Below are 19,174 nucleotides of genomic sequence, written 5' to 3'. Positions count from 1 at the left end.
GGGGATGGGCGCCCAGGTACCCACCGGCTCACTCCTTGGCGGCTGCTTATCGGGGCCTGGAGCCTGGGGCTCGCTCGGGCCACTTCGGGGATGGGGTGCCCTCGGCCTCTCGGCCCGGGGCTCGGTCACTCTGGCACAGCTGGCTGCCGGCGGAGCTCACGGGCACTTCACTGCAACCCCCCCTGGCTTCTGCTCCGCGGCTGCTGAGCGACCCCTCATCTGGGACTCTCCTCAGCGCTTTCTGGGATAGTGGCGCGGCTGCCCCTCTGTTGGTCTTCCTTGGTCTCTTGTGTTCTGGGGGCCTCTGGATGTCTGGAGTTTTGATCTCCTCCATACCTGCTTCATGCCCTGGAGGTCGGGGCAGTGGCCCCCCACACCCTCTAGCAGATCATTACATGAAGGAACCTTTTAAAAACAAGCGCGTCCATGCTCACAGGTGTACACACGGGTGATCACACACACAAACTACACCCTTTTGAGCTCCTACCTCAAAGCACACTGTGCGCTGTCGATCTCACGTGCTGCACCATAATGTTTAATATTTAGTATTTACTGTCATATTCCCATATATCATTGTGATCTTGTTTATTACTCTTGTCTTCTTCTGCTTGCTTTCTTTTTTTCTTTCTCAACAGGTGATCCAGGTGATCGATATGTATTTTTTTTTTTTTTTTGTCTGCTTATTCTGTTGGTTTTTGTTTTTTGCCCTTTTTCCCCGTCCCTCTTCTCAGGTTTTTTTTTTTCTTTCCCTCTTTCTTTCTCCCCTTTCTTTCCACCAGTCAAGTCTGTCCCGTATTCAGCAAGTGAAAATAAAATAAACAATAAAAGGTGAATCAGATGGACCATTACGGCAAGGCTGGGATGGTCCATTTGGTAAAGTAAATCCGGTGGGCATCTTTCTTCGCCTTTAGACAATAATTCTGATGGCAAAAGAACCAAACGGGACAGGTTATAAAAAAAAAAAAAGAAAAGAAAAAAAAAAAGAAAAAAAAAGAAAATGATGCTGGTACTTTATGGTTATTGGTGATTTATTTTGTTTGAAGCACAAATTAATTGTTAAACTGCACTGCTAATGTTTTTATTTAGTAAAATTCAGTTCATTATTTAGTGGTCCTGTCAGAGAAAGGTGCGTTTGGGATACAACAGGTCAGGCAAAGAACACTCTGATAATAATGGATCTTTGTGCGTTTCTCTGTTTAAACAAATATGGCAGGAATATTCCCCTCCGCGAACCGCTACCGTATCGTGGTGGAGGGGTTTGTGTGTCCACGGGATCCGCGGGGCTTTTGCTCCCTGTTAGGGTCTCCCATGGCAAATTGGTCCTGGGTGAGGGACCAGACAAATAGCGATTCAGAAGACCCTTATGAGGAAAACATCGAGGGAACAGCCTACCTTGCCCGGGATAGGGTTACCGGGGCCCCGCCCTGGAGCCAGGCCCAGGGAGGGTGCCCGAGGGCGAGCGTCTGGTGGCGGGGCACAGCCCGAAAAGGGGACATGGGCCCATCCTCCCACAGGGCCATCACCCGCAGGAGGTGCCGTAGGGGTCGGGTGCATTGTATGCCGGGCGGCGGCCAGGAGTGGAGGCCCCTGGCGGACTGATCCCCGGCTACCAAGACTGGCAATTGGGACATGGAATGTCACCTCTCTGGTGGGGAAGGAGCCTGAGTTAGTACGTGAGGTTGAGAGGTACCGGCTAGATATCGGCATGCGGCCTGTACGTTGGGGTTCTTCCCGGTGGATGAGAGGGTTTGTTCCCTGCGCCTTAGGATCGGGGAACAGGTCCTGACTGTCATCCGCGCTTATGCGCCGAGTGTCAGTTCAGAGTACCCAGCCTTTTTAGGGTGCCTTGGTGGGGTGCTGGAAGTTGCTCAACCAGGAGACTCTGTTGTTCTACTGGGAAACTTTAATGCTCACATGGGTAATGACAGCGAGACCTGGGGGGCATGATTGGGTGAACCGGCCTCCCTGATCTGAACCTGAGCGGTGTTTTGTTATTGGACTTCTGTGCAAATCACAGTTTGGCCATAACAAACACCTTGTTCGAACATAAGAGTGTCCATAAGTGCACGTGGCACCAGGACGCTCTAGGCCGCAGGTCGATCGACCTGCGGCCACCTGGTGGTGAGTTGGATCAGGTGGTGGGGAGGACGCTGGACAGACCCAGTGCACCTAAACGTGTAGGGAGGGTGTGTTGGGAACGCCTAGCAGAGGCCCCAGTCCGTGAGATCTTCAACGCACACCTCCGGCAAAGCTTCAACAGCATTCCGAGGGAGACTGGGGACATTGAGTCTGAATGGATCATGTTCAGCATCTCCATTGCCGAAGCTGCTGCATTGAGCTGCGGCCGCAAGGTGGTTGGTGCCTGTCCTATCGGGCTTGGTTAGCCTGTGGGACTCCAGAGGCAGCCGACAGGTACCGACAGGCCAAGCGGAATGCGGCTCGGGCAGTGGCTGAAGCAAAAACTTGGGTATGGGAGGAGTTTGGAGAGACCATGGAAAAAGACTTTCGGACTGCCTCGAAGAGATTCTGGCAAACCGTCAGGCATCTCAGGAGGGGAAAGCGGTGCTCTACCTGCACTGAGTATAGTGCTGGTGGAACGCTGCTGACTTCGACTGAGAAAATTGTCGGGTGGTGGAAGGAATACTTCGAGGACCTCCTTAATTCCACTGACATGTCTTCCGAGGAGGAAACAGACTGGCAGACCGGGGTGGTGGTCCCCATCTTTAAGAAGGGGGACCGGAGGGTGTGTTCCAACTATAGGGGGATCACACTCCTCAGCCTCCCTGGGAAAGTCTATGCCAGGGTGCTGGACAATGCGGTTTTCATCCTGGTTGCGGAACACTGGACCAGCTCTTTATCCTCTCAAGGATACTTGAGGGCGCATGGGAGTTTGCCCAACCAGTCTACATGTGTTTTGTGGACTTGGAGAAGGCATTCGACCGTGTCCCTCGGGGTGTCCTGTGGGTGCTACGGGAGTATGGGGTGTCTGGCCCATTGCTACGGGCCATTCGATCCCTATACAACTGTTGTAAGAGCTTGGTTTGCATTGCCGGCAAAAAGTCGGACTCGTTCCCGGCGGGTGATGGGCTCCGCCAGGGCTGCCCTTTGTCACTGATTCTGTTCATAATTTTTATGGACAGGATTTCTAGGCGCAGCCAAGTGACGGAGGGCTTTCACTTAGGTGGCCTCAGAATCTCATCTCTGCTTTTCGCGGATGATGTGGTTCTGTTGGCTTCATCGGGTGATGGCCTCCAGCTGGCACTGGAATGGTTCACAGTTGAGTGTGAAGCAGCGGGAATGAGGATCAGTGTTACAGGCCCCACTATGATGGGCGCGTAGCCAGATTACAATCCTGTAAAACAGGAGAGAAAGTGAACAAAGGAGGAAGAGATAGTATTATCTATAGAGGGAGTATTAATTGAAAGAGTGACAGGATTCTGTTTTCTGGGTGTAATAGTGGATGACAAGTTAACATGGAAACCTCATATTGAACATGTTAAAAAAAAATTTGGCTAAAGTATTTATATCCTGGGTAATGTAAGATATATATTAGATTACAAGACAATGAGAATATTATATTTTTCATTGTTTCTACCCTATCTGAGTTATTGTGTTGAAGTATGGGGGAATACATACGTGACTAATATGAAACCATCCATCCATCCATCCATTCGCTTCCGCTTATCCTTTTCAGGGTCGCGGGGGGCGCTGGAGCCTATCCCAGCTGTCATAGGGCGAGAGGCGGGGTACACCCTGGACAGGTCGCCAGTCTGTCGCAGGGCTAACACACAGGGACAGACAACCATTCACACTCACTCGCACATTCACACCTAGTGGCAATTTGGATTATCCAATTAACCTATCCCCACAAGCCCCACAATACATACGTGACTAATATGAAACCATTATATTTATTACAGAAGAGAGCGCTTCGAATTATGCATAATGTTAAATATAGAGAACACACTAATAGTTTGTTTATAAAATTGAAATTATTAAAACTAGAAGATATAGTGAAATTACAGACATTAATTATTATGTTTAGGGCAAAAAATAAAACACTACCTCTTAAGTTACAAAGTTTATTTGTATTGTGTTCAGAAAATGGGGACAGCAGAAGGAAGTTTTATTTTAAACATCGGTTTGCTCGAACCACACAAAGGCAAATGTGTCCAACAGTCATAGGCATAAGAAACTGGAATTCTCTCGATGATCATCTTAAGTGTTGTACAAATGTTTCTCACTTTAAAATCTGCTATAAGAATAAAATGATAAACCAGTATGAAGAAGTTGAAAATAACAGAATTTAATTGTAGAAAAAATTATCCTTTTAGTTTGATATTTAGTGGTATTGCTCATTGTTGAGTATATTGTTCTGTTTGGTTTGTTTTGTTTTGTTTTGTTTTGTTTTGTTTTGTTATGTGCAGAATATTGTCAGAGTGTAATTTTGGTTGCCTACTTGTATTGTCACAGATAGGGGGCAGGTGTCAATAAGAATTTATTCTTCTTCCTGCTCCTTTTCATGCATGGAAACAGTGTTACTTTAATTGTAAGGAAGGTTGTGTATGGGAAATGAATTACTGCTGTACCATGTGTGAAACAAAAATAAAAATAAAATAAAATAAACACAGGAGACACGCTGCCGTTCGCCTGGTCAGTCTTGCCAGAATGGAAAACTTACGGCAGCTATGCACCCGACTCAGTTCCCAAAGCACGCTGCTGCCCCCTACTGTCCAAAGTGTTATACACTCTCCTGGCAACAGGGAACTTACATGACATTGTGGATTTAAATTACACCAATAAACCAGCAAAATAAAACATGCATAATAATCTCCATATATCACGACACTTAACTCACAATTGTGACCACATATCTGTGTGGATCACATGCTCCCAAACAAAAAAAGATGGCTCCAGACATTTCAAGAAAATACACAGAAAGTTTACACTTCTTAACACTAAAACTCGCTCACCTAGAAACAGTTCTTGATCTTCGTATTTCAGAGCGAAGGTATTTTGTTAGTGTATGTATCAGTATGGGTTTGTGTATGGCATGACCGTGCAGGGGAATGATTGGTATGGGATGTAGTGTGGCACAGCAAGGGGTGGCATTCCCCAGACTGGCAGGGCTTGTACTGTACAAAGTCCAGCGGGGTTAAGTGACCCGTGTGCTCGGTAAGATGGCTGGCCCAGGGATTCATATGTGAGAACCCGAGGGGGTTTCCTGCCCCTGGTAGATCTCCTCACTGTGGCTTCCTGAGGAGTCAGCGGTCGAGCCTCATCACCCTCAGTCATTGCCTCTGGACACTCCTCCGCATCAAGGTGTTCTGGATCAGCAACAGAGCAGTCTGCAGTTTGGTTTTCACCTTGTTCTTGTTCAACTTCTCTTTCAGAAGAAGTGCCTCTAGGTTGCTCTGCCATATCACCTCCTGACCGTGGCATGTATATTTGTTTTCCAGGGACATTCTGGGCTCCTTCTATATTTCTCTGGGACTGACGCATTGGTCTCAGATTCTTTGTTTGGCGTTGAGCCTGTGGTGATACTCTGAGCCAGTACTGCACTCTGGGTGCTTCACTGTCTGAGTTTTCCGAGTTGCTGCTTTCGGGCGTCTCCATCCCGTCATGTCCCACAGCAGGGTCACTCCTTTTCCTTCGAGCCCCTCTGGATGGCAATGGCCCCCTCTGCAGGTCAGGTAAGTCCACAGGTAGATTATTTACAAGGTGTAGGAGGTTTCTGTGAAGTATGCAGGTTTTAGCACCACCTGCCTCAGAGCATACTTGCATACTGTAAATGGGGCTGTCACCCACTTGTTCCTTGACAACATACACAGTTTGCTCCCAGTAGGGTCTCAATTTTCCAGGTCCTCCCCTCTCACTCATATTACGGACTAGGACCCTGTCACCAGACTGGAGAGTGACTGTGTTCTGTATGTGACGATCATAATACTTCTTACCCCTTGCACTGGAGTGCTGGCTGTTCTCAGCTGCAATGCGGTAAGCCTCCTTCATCCGTGACGCTCACTTTTTGGCATAACTCTGAGGTGTTTCAGATTGATCTCTGGTTAACAGGCCAAAAATTAGGTCTACTGGGAGGTGGGGGTGCCGACCAAACATGAGGTAGTGGGGTGAAAAGCCTGTGGCCTCATGCCTGGTACAGTTGTAGGCATGCACTATCTGGGGTAGGTGCTCCTTCCAGGTGCTCTTCGCCCTCTCCTCCAGCGTCCTTAGCATTTGGAGCAGTGTCCTGTTAAATCGCTCGGCTGGGTTGCCCTGTGGATGATATGGTGTTGTCCTCGAGTGAGCAACCCCAGCCAGGCGTCGTAGGGCCATGAACAAGTCATTTTCAAATTCTCTGCCCTGGTCATGGTGTAGCCGCCTTGGAAATCCGAACCTGGGGATGAAGTCATTGAATATCTTCTCCGCCGCCGTCTTTCCCGACTTGTTTTTCGTGGGGTAGGCCTGAGCAAACCTGGTGAAGTGGTCGATGACTACCAAGATGTACTCGTAGCCCCCCCTACTGGCTTCCAGGTGCATATAGTCCACAGACACCAGTTCCAGCGGCGCAGAAGTGGAGATTGATCCCATCGGGGCTCTGATCTGTTTGACCGGCTTCTTTTTCTTAATGCAGGGGCATTTCCCGATATTGATATTGTGTTGGAAGCACAAGCTGCCTCCGCTGTCCTGCCGTGCGATACAGTAGCTGGTTTTCGATATTGAGCTTTCCCCACTCGTGCATCAACTTCCTCACAGGGCCGCTGGCTCTCCTTCTGTCGTCATTGGTTATTACTGTTTTTGTTTCTTTCAGTTTAATCAGTTCGCTGATAACAGGATCCCCCCTTTGTGATTTCACCAGATCACTGTGACAGACTGTAAATGGTGACCTGTTCCCAGGTGGCTCCGGGCATGTTAAGCTCAGGGCAGCAACATATGCAACGTCCTCTGTCTTTGCTGACTCACAACCCTCCCAGGCAGCACGGACAGCCTCTCCTGTGAGCTCTTCCGTACACTTTGTGAGATAGGTGTCAATGTCAAGTGGGAACCGGGAGAATGTATCCGCGTCTATGTTCACCTTCCCCGGCCTGTACTTGACATCGAACCGGAAATCTGCCAGCTCACCCACCGCATTAAGCTTTGCAGTGCTCAGCACATAGGTGAGGGGATTATTGTCTGTATAGACTGTGAAATGGGGTGCATAAAACAGGTAATCCCTGAATTTCTCACATACTGCCCACATAAGGGCGAGGAACTCCAGTTTCCCTGAGTGCAGGTTATAATTTTTCTCAGCAGGGGACAGAGTTCTCGAGCCATAAGCGATGACCCTCATTCTTCCACCCTGGCGCTGATACAACACCGCACCCAGTCCCTCCTTAGAGGCATCTGTGTGGAGTACAAACGGGAGTTCAAAGTCTGGATACGCCAACACGGGTGGGTGCGACAGAGTGTCTATCAGCTGCTCTAGTATCCTCTGGTGCTCATCTGTCCACACGATAGGTGTCTTTGATGGCAACTGGGCCCCCTTTCCCTTCGTGAGCTTTCACTTGCTACTGCTGGGGCGGTTTTCACTTTCAGCAGCTCGTAGATTGGCTTAGCGATACTAGAGAAGTTTTGGATGTACATTCTGTAATAGCTCCGAAACCCAAGCAGCTTCCGCACCTCACCCACTGTATTTGGTGTTTTCTCTTGCAGCAGCCTGATCGCCTCAGTGTCTTTTGGGTCAATCCTAACACCATCAGCTGAGACCAGCCTCCCCACATACCTGACCTCCTGCTGGAACAGCTCACATTTTGTGGGCTGAAGCTTGACACCATGGGCTTTTAGAGCCCTCAGGACCTGACGTACTCCCTCGACATGCTCATCAAAAGATTTTGCGTAGCAGAGGATGTCGTTGAGATAAGGGATGCAGCAGCTATCACGCAGGGAATCTAACATCTCCTCCATGCTGCGTTGAAAAGCGGCTGGGGCATTGGAGAGCCCAAATGGGATCCTCACCCATTCATAGAGACCCCAAGGAGTGATGAATGCTGTCATGTGTCTGGATCCCTCTGCCATGTAGCCCTGGTGATAGGCTTTGCCTTGATCCAGGATGGTGAACCAGCTGTGGCCTCCTAGTGTGTCTATGAGGTCCTGGATGCGAGGCAGTGGGTGGCGGTCTGGTACAGTCTTTTGATTTAAAAGCCTGTAATCGATACATAATCTCAATGTTCCATCTTTTTTTCTGACACACACGACAGGTGCTGCGTACGGTGACTTTGACTTAACTATCCACCCTTTGGCAAGCAGCTCCTGGATGTATTCTTTAACCTCTTTGTAGAGGGGTTTGGGCACTGCAGCATAGGTTCGCTGTACTGGGATGTTGTCCTTTAAATTTATGGACATTTGCAGGCTTGGAATACACCCTATGTCTTCGTCATCACAAGCAAAGGCTCCTGACTCCTCATATAGCATTTGTTTCACCTTTCTCTGTTGCTCATCACTTAGGTGACTAACATCCACTGGCGGGTGCCACAGTATAGTAGGGGGCAGGTCACTCATGGGGCTTGGTGGCAAGTCAGTGTTGCCCCGGGCTTGACTGTGCTCGCCGCTTGGGCTGCCTGTTCCTATTACTCCATCAATGGCTTCAATGGTACCTAGGACCGTGGAGCTGGGCAGGACCACCGTCTCTGTAGAGTGGTTGGAAACTGGTACCTTCACGAAGGGTCTCTCATCCTGCTGGATTGCCAATAGCCCTTCACCTATGCTCAGTGGCAACAGTGGTGTGTCATCTAGGTTAGGTTCAAACAGTACGAGTGGGCTAGAGTCACTAATGTCTAAAGATACTCCACACCTAATATATGCTACTTGACCAGGATTAATAGTGGCACCTTTCCTGCCCACCTTTACAGTCGCATTCTGTTCTACTTTTGGTTTGGTCTGTATGAAGCTTACAATAGCCTCTGCCTTTGCACTGTTGATCTCTAGGGCACCAGTCAGCAGGTTGACGAGGATGGACATGATTTTGGGTCTGCTCTCGTTACTCTTGATGAGTTCTTGGCTGACATTAAAACCAACCAATGGTCTTTCTAAATCTAGCCGACTAACTAGGAAAGGTACTCTAATGGATAGATCTGGATCGTTGTTGCCTTGCAAGTTTACCACCACTTCCATCCACCCATCATATGGCACTGCCTCCCCCGTGACCGCAGTTACACTGAGTTCCTCATCCATTAGTTCACTCAGTGGGCGGATCTCTTTTTCAGGTAGGTACTTGTTCTTCCATGCGTGGTCTATGATGCTCACATTTGCCCCGGTGTCTCACATGGCAGTCACTGTATAGCCGTTCATGCTGCGTTTCAATAGGGATTTTCGGCCAATCAGTGGGGCAACTTTCTCAGGTGGGGGTCGGTGGTTACCCGTCTGTAAACTCATAGACTGGTCCCTCTTTCCTAGCTCTAGTGCTGCGGCATCGTGGAGCTGGGATTTGTCCCTTGGGTTGGTCAGGGGTTGCCCCTCAGCCCTGACCGGCACTCGTTTCCCGACTGCATATTCCTTTTCAAGCAGCCAATAGCACGATGGCCTACTTCTCCACACGAAAAGCAGTGGTTACAGCTTGGCCTGGCTTGGGCTACACACTGTGGACACCCATATGATCTTTGTGTCTTTCTGTCCGATTTGGTCTTTTCAGAGGCACCCTGTTGGACAATTTGATGGGCAGCCCCGGGCACCAGGGCTGGAGCAGTGAGCTTTCTCAGTGTCTCCATTGCCTCCGTTAGAGCCTCGACCTTGTCTTTACCTTTGACTCTAGTCTCGCCCACAACGCCGGTCATTCCCTCTGGCTCTGCCACTGTGCTGTGGGCTTGTGTGAACTTCCGGCTGGTGCTATGCCCCAGTCAGCGTTTCCTCTCGTTTTCCTCCATCGTGGTCTGGATAACCTGTCTTAAGAGGGCTTCATCATAAACAGTGGGGTCAGCAAGGACCGGCTTCAGGTCCCGCCTGAGATCCTCGTGCCTTTCTCCCATGCCTTGATAAACTGCGTTCAGGAACACGCCCTGGAGTGTTGAGGCGTCATACTTTATGACTGAACTTGCCTGCTTGGATGTGAACGTTATTCTCTGTTTCAGTCCGATCATGCGATACAGGAATTGCTGTGGAGATTCGTTCTCGTGTTGTTTAGCACACATCAGTTCCTGAAAGAGCTCGGTGCTGGTTTTCTCACTCAAATGGGACTGTAGGAAACTTTTCAGTTCTGTAACTGTCAGGTCTTCCTTGTTCACAAGCATGTCTTTAAAGTTTCCACCCTTGATTACGCGTAGGACTCCTCTAATTATGTTGTCATCTGTGTGTTGTTCCCTGCGACCGTCATCAATCTGTTTGCAGATACTGTTAAAACTAACGTCCGATGTAGTATCAGTTATTTGCCCACCATGTATTTTGAATTCCTTCCTCTGTAACAGGGGCAAGTCGCGAAGGGCAATCACATTCTCGTGGGCTGGGGCAGGCAGTGCTCCCGCAGTCATGTGGTGTTGCTGGGGAATCAGTGGATGTCTGATGTCAGTTGGTGGTGAGTTCGTGGCACGAGGCTCACTGATGTGACCGCAGCTACCCGTCCTACGCTGTGGTCTCTCTGGGTCGGGTGTGTTGATGCTGTGTCTGTGAGATTTGTTCTGCCCCTCCCCTGAACCTGTGAGCAGTTGGTGTATGTCAAGGTTGGGGGTTGCCACTTCGGGAGCGTAGCCACCCATGGGAGATATATGTTTGTCATTAACATTATCACTGGCTGGTGGCATTACAGGCGTCCCTTCACCACTAGCCAGATCTTTGGGGGGTGGTCTACCCTTATCCCGGTTAGTAATAACCAAGTCAATAGTGTCTTGTAAACATAACAACATGACCAAGCCCTCATCCTCTAGCTGTAGGAGTGTAGAGCTGTTCATATAAGCAGTGATGTACTCAATGCAACCTTCCTCATCGTCCTTGTTCAGCCTTTCTGAGTCCAGTTCAGCCACCGGGTCAAGGTGAGTTGCGATGTCGTATGCTTCATCAGCCGTTAGCTGGTAGAGTTTCTTTTTGATGGACCAGCTGACTCCTCTCGTCGCCTGACATGACTTTTGTTGCAGCCTGCTGGCGTTACTGGTCCCACCCTGTTTAGCAACACCGTCACTTTGGGTCCAATGATCACTGGATCAGCCGGACGTGCTCCTCAGGCACCGCTGATCCCGGACGAGCCCCCAGAAATCTGTTACAGGCCCCACTATGATGGGCGCGTAGCCAGATTACAATCCTGTAAAACAGGAGAGAAAGTGAACACAGGAGACACACTGCCGTTCGCCTGGTCAGTCTTGCCAGAATGGAAAACTTACGGCAGCTATGCACCCGACTCAGTTCCCAAAGCACGCTGCTGCCCCCTACTGTCCAAAGTGTTATACACTCTCCTGGCAACAGGGAACTTACATGACATTGTGGATTTAAATTACACCAATAAACCAGCAAAATAAAACATGCATAATAATCTCCATAAATCACGACACTTAACTCACAATTGTGACCACATATCTGTGTGGATCACATCAGCGCCTCCAAATCTGAGACCATGGTTCTCACCCGGAAAAGGGTGGAGTTCCCACTCCGGGTTGGGGACGAGTTCCTGACCCAAGTGGAGGAGTTCAAGTATCTCGGGGTCTTGTTCGCGAGTGATGGGAGAAGGGAGCCGGAGATCGACAGGTGGATTGGTGATGCGGACGCTGCACCGGTCTGTCGTGGTGAAGAGAGAGCTGTGTAAAAGTGAAGCTCTCAATTTACCAGTCGATCTACGTCCCTACCCTCACCTATGGCCACGAGCTGTGGGTAGTGACCGAAAGAACAAGATCGGAGATGGATGGATGGATGGATGGATGGAATATGTGGTGCTCTGCTGTCTAAGCCAGTGGTTCTCAACCTTTTCACAGTGAGTACCACCTCAGAAAATATATGGCTCTTAAAGTACCACCCTTATGACTGATATTAAAGTACAGAAGTATCGGCCTATTTAACAACATATACAGTTTACACTAGACAATTTTATTTCTTATATGAATGTTATTTATTTTAACTGCCATAAACAGTCATAACTGTACTTGACTGAAACACCCATCATGTGACAAAATGACTGCATTAAAACATTCAACAGCTTCATGAAAACAATCGAAACATAAACAACAAATTTCCTACTTGTGGCACTAATGAAGATTTATCGTGTCTTATTTGGTGGTCATTGGCAACTTGGCCTCCGTACCTAATGAGGGACATGCATGGCTCTGTAAACACAGTTCAGTGAGCTCAGCTTCAGCCTTAGACTTGATTCAGCATCCAATCTGCTTCTGTATTTTGTCTTTATGAAGGTAAGTGAAGAGAAAACCTTCTCATACATATGTGATCGCAAATGGAAAGAGACAGCACACAGCCTTGTCTGAAAGTGCGGGGTATTCGCTGTGCAGCGAACCCTGTGATGGTTTCATGCATTCATTACTAAGAATGCATGAAACTAAGAACAACTCTACGCACAGCGTCCTAGGCTCATCCTCTGTCCCACTCCAAAAGAATCTGAACTTGATGTGACTTCAATCATGTCTTCACTGTTTTGCGTCGTTTGATGCTATCATGCACCAGAAGTTTCACTGGTATTGCTAAAGTTGCTACTAGAGCTTGTGCTGGGTTCACTGTCGTCAGCTTCACTTTCTGCTGTGCTGGTCAAAATATTCACTACAGTTCTCCTTTTGACTCTTCCTGTTTGTAGCCATGATCGTGTCGCTTTTGAACCATCATTTTTCATTTGTCCACTTGCCATCACGACTTAGTTTGTCAACCCTTTTAGCTACTAGTTAGGTTGGACTAGTCAGCATGCCAACTGAATATACCTTTTCAAAAAAAAAAAAAGACAAAATCTAGTTTAAACTCAATTTCGGTTATCTTGCAGTAAAGAACATTTAATGTATGCATATTTTAAATAATTATTTAATCTTAAAAAAAATCTTGAACACTTCCTGCGTACCACTAGAGGGAGCCCACGTGCCATCAGTGGTACACATACCACAGATTGAGAACGACTGTTCTAAGCAAAGAAACTAAATGAACTAAATGTCAGATCATTCAATCAAGTGGAAAGGACTGCATATTTTTAAGTTGCACTTTATTATAAATTCAAGATGATGTCACAAAGTTTACAGATATATTAACTCCAGTTTTATTAATATACCATATATTCTGTTATACTGTTATTAAATTTAGTAAAGAATGAAACACATCAGTGGGATTCAGACAGGTGGCATCCACTGAATAATGCCGAAAGTAAGCAGGTATTACTGTGATCTTTGCCGCGATGACTGTTAATTAGTTTAGAAAGCCAGCGCTTAAATGGACTACCACACAGTGCTCCCACAGTAGCTTTTCACTGACCTCATTAATCACCCAGAATGTTTAAACAAGCGTTTCCAGTTTAGAACTGCATTCAAGAAAACTCTGACCTCAGAATATCACTCTTCTTATCATTGATAAGCATGTGTTAGCATGTGCTCTCCTCAGGAGAAATTGTCACTTTCAACAAAAACTAAAAATTCAAATAGAAAAACCTTAAATGTATGGACATCACAGTAATCTAGACATCACTTTATTGGCGTTCTTCTAATGTCCCATTTTTGTGAAAAGCAGGAGGTGCCTGGAAGGCACAAAGGTTGCTTTGTGACTGCCGCACACAGTCCTGTTAGTTAGCTCAAACAGCTCATAAGAGTTACACACCCATCTGAATACATCAAGCTAATACTGGTCTAATACACTGTTGCAGCCCAAGGGGAGAGGCCACCATCCTGACGACTCATGGGACTTTTCATGCTGATGTTAATGTGTTTAAGTTACAGTCTGATAACAGCCATTCCAGTTAACTTGTGTTCATGTCTCACTGTTGTTGTTGATGTACAACGGGAATTACAGCTGTGTTTGTTTGGTGTGGCTAGCAATGATCACAATGACTGAGACTGATGTGCCTCTGGTCATTGTTTCTGTTTGGTTGATGCTAATAAAGCTGTAGTGCAAAATGTCTGAATACTAAAACTGACTGTAAAAAAAACTTTTTACATTTTAACAGATGAAAATATTTAAAATGAATGAAAGTCGTCATAGAATGTGAAATTAAATTCAGTTTCATTTATAAACATCCAAATTATAGCAACAATAACCTCAAGGGGCTTTATATTTAACCCTAAGAGGATAGGTAACTACCCGAGTCAAAGCTCTTGTGAAGAAAGCGCTCTTGATGACGCTCTGCAACTGAGTAAAAGGACGTGTTTGTAGTCGAAAGGAGGAGGGGGGACTCCCGGCAGCTGCATCTATAGCTTCGGCCTCTTGATGAAACCTGTCATACAAATCCCTCTGTCACCCTGTGTGACCTCAGAATTGTCATTAATGCCTTTAACAAACATCAGGAGCTGAGCTGTGTCTTGATGTTTTGATGATGGAATCATAAATATGTGAGCGTGAACAGAATAAATTTGCCTTGGTAAAGGTCAGAAGTGTTTGGAGTGCATCATCTAGTGACATCTACCTGGTATTGCAGGAAAATGCAGCAAAACACAGGAAAAAGTTAAATAAATATTTAACTTATTTAGGAAAATTTTGTAGTTTTGTAAATGTTTGATAGGCTGGATTAAACAGCCTAACTGGCCATCCTTTGCCCACAAATGCCATATACGTAAAGGTCAAACTTTGAACATATTGTGTCTAACTTTTCTTAGTCCTTACTTTAGTTTGTTTAAAGCTTTACTGTAATGTTCCCTGTTAATTCCTATTAATTTTACCCCAACAACAGAACAAACAATACATTTCACCTGTAGATAATACTTTCAAATTTATGTCACTATTAATAGATTTTATTGTAAAAAATTTTATTGTCAATTTTGCTCCATCTTTTACTCTTCTACTGGATTTCTTGCCAGTATAAACACCAGTACTGTACATTGTGTCAATCAATGAAATCAGTGTAATGTTTGTGCTTGTCTGTGCAGGGAAGAGTTACGGTGTGGAAGTGTCTTGGATGGATTCAACGACAGATGAAGCTGATTTATGGCAGAGGATGTTACGCTCTGATAGTGAATGGGTGGAGGATGTTTTACCTCTGAGAATGATGCTAAAGAGCATTTCAAAGTGACACTGTATAAAATGTATTGATTAATGTGTAGAAACTACACAGCACAGTATATACTTTTAGATGATCCACATATTATCCAATGGAAGCAACCAATAGTGTGTATGGAGTCATATATGATGATGATCGCTGTATTTTAAACATGTACACAGTTCATATAAAAACTAGGTTTTGTTGTCCAAATCACATGTTAAATCATTATTTAATAAGAAATGCAGAAAGCAGAAATGATAATCTATGCTCTGACAGGAGTCACAGTAATTCATCAAATTCTCCATGTGATGTAAGCACTAATGAACTGTATAGTATGATTACTACAGCAAGCAATAAACAGAATGTTCATTTCACTTTTGGTTTGGTGGTGAAATAATGGTTTTATTCATGAGAAAGAACGCTTGGAAATTTAGATTTTTGACCTCATAACTGGAGATAATAACTATTATCAAAACCATACACACTAACCCCAGAGGCAGTAATCTCACTGAATCCTCCGTTTCCCCACATTTAGTTTTGTGTATTGCTGCAACAGATGTAATTCATCAGGATACTGCAGTAACAATTTGTATGTCCCCACTCACTAGTACAAGCCTTCCTGAACACTTCCCTTAGTGGTTATCTCTGGCAGAATCTGCAAATTATGAGTATAATGTATTGATAAACAGTGGCACTGTTGTTTAAAGGGAGGCTTCTGTAGACACAAGAATAGTCAGAGGTCAAAAAGTATTATTTAGCTCCTGAAGACAAAAATGAATACATTCCACATAGGATGCAGTATCCAAGGCAGTATTACAGTGGCACCTTGTTTTAAGTCTATTCTTTTACATTCTATATTCCCATTGTCCAGTTTCTCTCTAGTTGTAACGCCATCTTTCACGACCATCAGATTTCACTGTTGAATTATAACAATAAATCTGCCCAAACCAGACTATTTGCAACATTCGTCCAAGTACAGTAATACAATGTTAAGACTAAATACAGACGACAACCACCTTGTTCTTGTTCAAGTACTTCTTTTGGCTGGTCCATTTTAGAATCGCTACTTTGGATGTTTCAGATTTCCTACAGTACATTTAATGCAGCAATTTCAACTGAAGGGTTCTGCTCTGCACAGGTTTAAAGCATTCTCACTGGTCAGTCCCTCCTGATACAATAAATCCCGTTCTATGATTGGTTGTCGCATCAGTTCAATCAAACCGGGGGGCAGCTAACCAGCGACCAGCCTCTGCGTTGCTAAGGTAAAGTTACACAACTGCGTCAAGCTCATTCGAGTTTCCTTCAAAGTAAAAGCACAATACTGCTCTTTTTTTCTTCTTGCTTGAAAATACACACACACATAGAAGCAAGGGCGTAGATTTGGTTTTGGCATTGGTGGGGACGGATGATTCAACCACCCAACCCTGCCCTGTTTCTTTTTTTTCCTTTTTGTCTTTGCTTCTTGATAAAAAAAAGGAGAAATATACTTGCCTACATATGCTATTCTACATGCTTTTAAACCATTTTAAATTACAATTCATAGTTTTATATGTGAATTATATCATGTTAAATTACTATTAAACAAATGACTGACTAAGTATTTTAGACTTCAGTTTACTTCAGCCATATTCCATATAAATCATCATACAAAAATAAAAATAGCTTCAAATACAGTAATGACAATAAAGAATATGACTTTAAGGACTTAACAACATTACTTCAGTTATAGTACACCAACATCTCTGATACATTAGCACTAAGGGGACACTGAATGACCTGCTGGTTTTTGTCCATAAAACTACTCATCTAAGATTACCACAAAGTAAAAGATCTCTCAGCAAAATTATGCAAGATTTTAGGCACTATTGCCCCGATCAAATCAGTGAGCTGTTTATTCTAAACATGAACTGTTACAGCAACAGACATGGACTACTGGTGTCCCACACAACAACTCAATGTCCACTATGTGAAGGAGCCAAACACATGCCTGCTCCTCTCGTTAACTGAGATAAACTGCTGGCATATTGGTTTTACATCTATACTGTCCAGTCTCTCCTGGTGGACATGGCATACAACATGACTCATTTGAGTCATTGTTGACCTTAGCCATGTTTTTAGTCTTCTGAGAGCACTGAAGCTTCTTTCAGCCTCAGTACATGCGTTTTATCCTCAGATTAAAATTATTATTATGTCCTTGATGTGCCTCACCTTTGGCCCTGGCTCTTCCCCTCTGACTGCACTAGGACATATTGCCACTTGATAAAATAACACATTGATTCGTGCCATATAAAAAGTGAGACATGTCAATTCAGATTCTTTGTCAAATATACACTAATGAATCAATTTACATCAGCAGCCTAACAACTGTCATGATAATAAATACTAGTTAATCTATAGCACCAAATCATCAGTCAGTCAGCTGTGACCTCGCCTCTTCACCTCTGAGCTACAACATGGCAGAGCTGCCTCTGTCACCTGATAAATAACAGTGAGACATTCCAAATACATGCAGTCACACATGTGCTTCAAATACAGTCATGAACCAACAAGTCATCATCCAATTTCACCTGTGATCTTGTATCACCATTTCTCTCTGAGCTTTGTGTTGGTTCTTCTGTCACCTGACAAATAGGACATACATGACAATAAGAATAAAATGTGGAGCTGCTTCGGTGTTTCTGTCACTGTGTGCAGATCTTGACTCATCAGTAATGTTTGTAGGGTGAGTGCATTTATAAAACAATTTGTTCAAACTGCACTACAAGGTGGAATATTTGCAAAATCATGACTACCTCATGATATATTGTCTCAAAAATTAACCCTATGAATACGTCAGTGCCATTAGGATGAAATTATTGTGTCACCAACATTTTAACGTTAGACATATAATTTTAACAGCCTCCGTAAACTAATATCCTGGCTTGCTCGAGGCTGCAGTTTCCTCTGACAGTTTCAATCAAAATTGGAAATTAGAGACCGAGATAACTAATAATGCTGCCTGTTGTTCAGTTTCCAAAACACGTTATTCATGGTTACATACAATTTTAGACTGATGTGGGCCAAAGCCTAGCACAGCCTGTAACGTTATTATGACGGACACATTTTCTGAGTGAACTTGACTTTAAGTGACTTACAGATTTCTTTGAAAAATACTTTCTTATATCCAGGTTCTTCCTTTTTGCTGCCATCCTCCTCTCCTCCTTGCAGGTCCTTGCAGCGCAGGCTTACCGCTGCTAAAACTAAACAGAGCTCCCTGAAAGGCACAGCCAATCACATTGGCCATATTTGTCACATGAGGCAGGACTCCAGTAGAGAACGTAATTTAACTCTTTCTGCACCGCTGGGTGAATGAGACGCTGACAGATAGTTTTTTTTTTCTTTCTATCGGTTTTATTTTTCTTTACTCGAAGAGATCAAATTATTGGTGGGGACATGTCCCTTCCGTCCATGTCAAATCTACGCCCTTGTATATATATATATATATATATATATATATATATATATATATATATACATTCTGTGGTTTTGTTCGTGTTTTTGTTCGTGTTCTTTCAAATATGTTTTACTACACTGAATGCTAATTCAGTCACTTTAATGTCACTCACAGCGGCCGCTTCTTCACAGAGGACTGAGTCACTAACAGTCATTACGCCAGAGCGACTGCTGTGTTTGAAATAAATATACATGTTGAGTTAAAATGTACGCTTAGAGAAGGCATTAGTTTGAAAAGTACAAGCGGAAGTTCGTTTACGTAGTATAGTGGGCTTGTTTCTGGTACGTAAAACTGTTAGAGATGCTGTCAGGTGGGATGAAATAAAGGGATGTAGCACAGGGAGAACACAGCACTGTGTTTCTTCGGTCACCGTTTTGCAGGACATGAACACGGATCCACCTGAAAGCCGTTCAGCGCCGTCGTTGGCAGGCAGGTGTTGTCGTCGCACTGTTGAAGCGTCATTTCATTTGGCATCGCCGCTGGCTGCGATATAACGTGAATGATCGGTAAGCAACGGGCACCGCGCAGATTTCCGTTTGTGTATGGCAGCAATGTGAGGA

General features: G+C 45.1%; 2 protein-coding genes across 13 annotated transcripts in view; both read left to right on the top strand.

Annotated features, from left to right (window-relative positions):
• The window catches only part of sytl2a (synaptotagmin-like 2a), a 30,872-nt gene extending 15,377 nt beyond the window's left edge, over window positions 1–15,495 (top strand). The window contains exon 16 of the mRNA XM_025910699.1: window positions 15,009–15,495. Within this exon, the coding sequence (XP_025766484.1) occupies window positions 15,009–15,151 (143 nt within the window). The 3' untranslated portion in view covers window positions 15,152–15,495. The remainder of the gene's footprint in view (window positions 1–15,008) is intronic.
• Window positions 15,496–18,805: 3,310 nt separating this feature from the next.
• Window positions 18,806–19,174, top strand: part of dlg2 (discs, large homolog 2 (Drosophila)) — a 173,942-nt gene continuing 173,573 nt past the window's right edge. For 3 of the 12 annotated variants that reach the window (XM_005450499.4, XM_005450497.4, XM_005450501.4), the window contains exon 1: window positions 18,828–19,120. The gene's annotated coding sequence lies outside the window, so the exon portion shown is untranslated. Of the gene's footprint in view, window positions 19,121–19,174 lie in introns of all 12 variants that reach the window. The other 9 variants (XR_001224178.3, XM_005450506.4, XM_005450494.4 and 6 more) reach the window with 6 other exon arrangements.

Source organism: Oreochromis niloticus, linkage group LG10 (assembly GCF_001858045.2).
Source record: "Oreochromis niloticus isolate F11D_XX linkage group LG10, O_niloticus_UMD_NMBU, whole genome shotgun sequence".
Classification (NCBI taxonomy): Eukaryota; Metazoa; Chordata; class Actinopteri; order Cichliformes; family Cichlidae; genus Oreochromis; species Oreochromis niloticus.
The sequence above is the reverse complement of the archived record's forward strand: the minus strand, read 5'-3'. Positions and strand labels throughout refer to the sequence as shown.